Source organism: Fundulus heteroclitus, unplaced genomic scaffold (genome assembly GCF_011125445.2).
Source record: "Fundulus heteroclitus isolate FHET01 unplaced genomic scaffold, MU-UCD_Fhet_4.1 scaffold_120, whole genome shotgun sequence".
Lineage (NCBI taxonomy): Eukaryota > Metazoa > Chordata > Actinopteri > Cyprinodontiformes > Fundulidae > Fundulus > Fundulus heteroclitus.
In genome coordinates this window covers 236,310-241,274 of record NW_023396532.1, presented here as the reverse complement: position 1 = coordinate 241,274, position 4,965 = coordinate 236,310, and the positions used below count along the sequence as shown (strand labels likewise).

Genomic DNA, 4,965 nt, shown 5'->3' with positions numbered 1-4,965 from the left:
CAGCTTTCTTCTTGTCACTTTTCCATAAAGCTCAGATTCATGCAGTTCATCACCAATAGTTGTCCTGTAGACAGATCCTCCCTTCTGAGCTGTGGATCTCTGCAGCTCCTCCAGAGCTACCATGGTCCTCCTGGCTGCTTCTCTGATTAATGCTCTTCTTGTCCAGCCTGTCAGTCTAGGTGGACGTCCATGTCTTGGTAGGTCTGCAGGACTGAGCAGATCTCTGGGAGATGATCACAGCACCACCAGGTTCCACTGTTGGAACGACGTCTTCAGGATGATGCAGAGAGACGACTGACTTTCTGCTTAGAAAATTATACAAATACTTGTGTTAAATTTGAGCAGAAAGCAGAACATAATCAATGAATCAAGCAGTTTTTTTATATATATATATATAGGAGCACCAGGACCAGGTTTCTGGTCTTGATAGCAATAAAATCAGGTTTTTATTCCACAGCTGCCTGTAAAGTGTCTGGTTGTCCCTGTGTTCAGGGTGCTGTCAGACTGGCTGGAGGTGAAACTTGGTGGTGATGCAGAATCAGAGGAGCAGACGGACGGGACCCTGAAGACGCTCTGCGTCTCCAGCAGTCTACAGGAAGATGAACAGAGGACTTTAAAGTCCACGTTACGTCAAGGTGATATTATAAAAGGAAGCTCAAGTTGTGGAAGAGCTGAAAGGTGGAGATGATTCCTCATTGTTATCATTTATTCTTTGCATTTATTTTAATATTATTCACATTTGATGTGATCATCTGCAGTTAAAATACCAGCATTTCTTTCTTTTCTCATTTTATGCTGTAAATCAATCAGCTGAGTATTGTGCATCTGGGCTGGAACTCTGCGCAGCATCTCTCCTGGCTGCGTGGCGTTATCCTCAGTCTGCTGCTGCCAGAGTGGGAGGAGACACCTGCTGCAGGTAGGAGACCAACCAGGAGGAGAAATGCAGCGAGTCACATCAAGACTGCGCTTATTTAGCTGCTCTTTGCTCTCAGACTGCTGGCTGGATCTCTGCTCCTCCATCTTTGGTTACGCTGCTAAGATCCCAGCTTCACGTCACAGTCAGCCGCTCCTCATGTCCCGGCTGGAGAACCTTCTGGAAAGGGTCCGACTTCAGGCTCAACACCCCCGACCCCCCCGATCCAGCCCAGCTGATGGAAACACTGACCTGGAAGAGCCGGGGGTTCAGATTCCTTGGGAGGATGTTGTGCTGATCTTCATGGACCACAAACTGAAAGACTGGCAGCCGCCCGGACCTCCTGCCTGTGGAGGTAAAAACCCAAACATGCGGTCCAGAACCTCCTCTCACCTCCTGAAGCTTTTCTTCTAGACAGCCAAACCTTCCTGAGGTCTGTTAAAGAGGATCAGTCTCTCCTCAGACCTCCTGAAGGTCTTTCAGAGTTGACCATTTTTATAGGAATATGTTTTTATGCTTCTTATCTTTGACCTTTGACCCCGTTTACCCACATACGTCCAGCCAGCCGTGCATCTGACCATCCATGCCTCGGTTTTTCCTCTCTGCATCTCTCCTTCCAGCTGCTGAGCTGAACAGAAAGAAATCAGGAGCTTTAATCAGGATGTATTTTGTGAATGTCCCTTCAGGTCTTCACGTGTCCTAAAATAAACTCTGTTTTCCTCCTTTTTAAAGACGCAGTGACCGAGGACGGCGAGATCCTGGTTTACTTCCCCACAGCTTCTCTGGAGGGTTTCAGACCTCCTGAAGAGTGGACGCAGGCCATGGAAAAAACCCACAGAGAGAAGCAGCAGCAGCAGGAGAGGGACGGGTGAGGAAGCTGCTCAGATCCACCTCTTTGATACCAGAGATGTTTCCAGCAGCTTCAGGGTTTGTAAAAGAGATCAAAGCGAGGCTGAAGGACTCATTCTTTGCTCCAAACAGCCTCACAGACGCTAGTTTTCCACCTTGTTGACTTTAGAAGAGGAGATAAAGCAGAGAGGAGCGTTAGGATCCGTCCGTCAGTCCTGACTTCTGCTGCTCCACAGCAACACGCTTTCTGGAACAAAGCCTCCAGAGCTGCTGGTTCTCCACAACCTTCACAAAGCTGCTGCTTGGAGATAAAAGAATATCTGCTGCTGAGGATCAGGGGTCCAGAGTGCGGCCCCGGGGACTTTTTAGTTTTAATTAAGGCAAAATGATCACCGACAAATTAAAACCTTCTTAAAACAGTAAATGTTGGTGCAACACAAAATATTTATCCTCTAATACCCAGAAGTTCTGCTTTCTCCTTAATTTACTCAGATTTTAATTAATTTATTAAAGTTTGTTAAATATGCATTTTTACAGAAAGCGTGACCCAAATCTGGTTCTCACTGCTGAGAATTGATAAATATATTTATTTATGTCAGTTTCTATTGAGCCCAAAAGAATAATCAGAAACCTGTTTCAGGTTTGGATGATTTCTGCATCTCTTTCCTGCAGAAATCTGACTGCTTTAATTTTTTTATGAAAATATTACAAGTTTATTTTGTAGTTGATCAGGTAGGAACAATAAAATAAATTTTCTGGGTTCTCGAGTGCTTCATAAAGTCTGGACCCCCTGCTGATGATGAAACAGAGAAATGACTTTCCTCCAGACTTTAATTATTCTCTTCTTCTGCATTTAAAGTGTAAATATTGACTTGATTAAAGAACCCAGACTCTTTATTTTCCTCCGTTTCCCCTCAGAGCGACTCAGGCTCCCTGCGCGCCGCCTCCTGCTCCGTCTCCCAGACAGAGGTTGTTCCAGAGCTCGGTGGAGGCCCCCGGGGCCCCGAGGCCCCGTCTGGACATCACTCACAGCCCCTCAGCAGAGGAGCTGCTGGCCCACAAGGTCCTGCAGAGCTTGGAGGAAGAACAGGCTGAGAGCAAGAGGTAGAGATCAGTAAAATCTGCTGACTGCACTGCAGAAAGGCAACTAAAAGGAAAGTTTTCTGGAAATGAGGGAATTTGTCCTTGATTTGAGCAGCAAGTTTAAATGATCTGCCAGTGGAATAAGATTTTTGTTCCTAAAAGAGGAACAACTCATCTTCATCGTCTTATTTCAGGTGCAGTTTATCTAATTATCTTATTTTAAAGGTCAAAATACTCATTCAATATGCAGATAATCCTATTTAGCTGCTGAAATCAAGGACAAATAAACTCATTTCAAAAACATTTTACTGACTTTTAGTTCCTTTTTGCAGTGAGTGTCGGTTCCTCTGCAAACGGACCTCAGATCTTTCTGCAGGTTTCTCTTCTGATGTTTTTCTGTTTTAATGGAAATGAGGAGAAAATCCTCCAGAGATGAAAGATCTCAGTCAGGAGTTCACAGAAAGACCTTCGTTTTACAGTCATCGTACAAATATAACCTGTAGAAACGCCCCGGACTCCCACAGCACCCCCACAAGATGACCTGTGGGTCTGAACCGGATCAGAACCACACGATGACCTGTGGGTCTGAGCCGGATCAGAACCGCCAGATGACCTGTGGGTCTGAGCCGGATCAGAACCACCAGATGACCTGTGGGTCTGATGGATCTGAAGACGCTCTGGTTTCTCCTGCAGCTGGAAGTCGAGCTTTCCACCGTTTTCTGTCTTTAAACAAATCCTCAGAGAGAAAATGAAGATTATCTGAACAGCAGAACCTTCCAGGGAGGTTCTGTTGGGTTTGAAGAGTTTGGATCTTCTCTGTGGCAGACGGAGGTCAGAGCGATCTCTGCATGAAGCTGTTCAGTACAGAGGTCCGTTGGGTCTCATAAACCTTTTATGTGATCAGATTCTCAAAGAAGTGGACTTGTATCCTAAATCAGAACCAAGATGGTTCTGACTTCTCAGAGCTGCATCTGGATCAGGGGAAGGGGACAGGCAGGAATCTGAGATAAAAACCCGTTTAGAGGTTTGAGTTTCTGTCCTGCAGCTGTGATAAAGTTTCCAGAACGGTTCTCCAAGGTTCTGGTACCACGTTAACGCTCCGTCTGTGCAGGAGCTTGGAGCAGCTGAGGCGCTGGCTGGACGGCGACCCGTTGGACCATCTGTCCACTCCGCTCTTCATGCCGTCCTCCACCGTGCTGTCCTCACCGACCACCATGAAGGTTGCTCCTTCAGGCCGGACCGAAGACGCTGCTGCAGCCACGCAGGTCTCCTCTCCTCCTCACCACTCCTTTCTTACCTTCATTTCTTCTTCTTCTGGGCTTATTCTGTTAGTTCTGGTCTTCTTGTCCTCCCAGAGGCCTGAGCTGGATCAGCGTGTGGACGGGCCTTCCTGGTCCAAAGCGCCTCCGGTACCGCTGGCTCGGAGGCTGCAGGACCTGGAGCGTCAGATCCTGGCGAGCAGAGAGGAGGAGCTGGCCTGCAGGCTGAAGCTGAGCGGGCTGCTGAGCATCGTGGACGACTGAAGAGGTTCTAGATGGACCGCTTGCTTCTGGGCGCCATCATGGCTTTAGTTTTTATCATCAGCTGAAATAAAATCAGCATTTTTAGGAATATGGGTTAAATGTTTTGTTTGGGTTTATTTGTTTTTAGAGTCGTTACAGTCGGGTTTGTTTCTTTTATTGGACTCAGATGTTAAATTAACGTTTTGAAGTCCTTTTATTTTCCACTGGGCTCAGATATTAAAGAGATATTTTCATGTTAAACTTCAGTTTGTCTGTTAATTGGATCCATAAAGAGGTCATGTGACTCGTTTTATCTAAGGGGGTTAAACTGCTGTCAGAGGAACAGAAGCAGAGATCATCAGTGTGGTTCTGGAGGGTCCAGTTCTTGAGCTACAGCATCAATGACTGAAGGAATGTCAGGATTTTACTTTCTTTGTCTCCTGTCCCCCTGATTATATCTTTAAAACTTCTTCTCTAATGAGGTTTCAGTGGAAACTGTAAGTTAGAAAACTCCATCAGAGACTTAAGTTCCTTCAAACAGTGGCTTCTTCTCCTGATTAGAGAAAACTGAAGGAACTCGTGCAGCAGAAGTTCCTCCAACCTCGAAATAAAGAACCA

General features: G+C 46.1%; 1 protein-coding gene across 1 annotated transcript; it reads left to right on the top strand.

The window, feature by feature from the left end:
• Nucleotides 1-1,198: 1,198 nt before the first annotated feature.
• Nucleotides 1,199-4,608, top strand: LOC118558280 (germinal-center associated nuclear protein-like). Its single transcript, XM_036128791.1, has 5 exons — nucleotides 1,199-1,268; nucleotides 1,646-1,781; nucleotides 2,681-2,866; nucleotides 3,957-4,110; nucleotides 4,201-4,608. Exons 1-5 carry the CDS (start codon nucleotides 1,217-1,219, stop codon nucleotides 4,366-4,368), a joined length of 696 nt encoding a protein of 231 aa, XP_035984684.1. The 5' UTR covers nucleotides 1,199-1,216; the 3' UTR covers nucleotides 4,369-4,608.
• The last annotated feature ends 357 nt before the right edge of the window (nucleotides 4,609-4,965 follow it).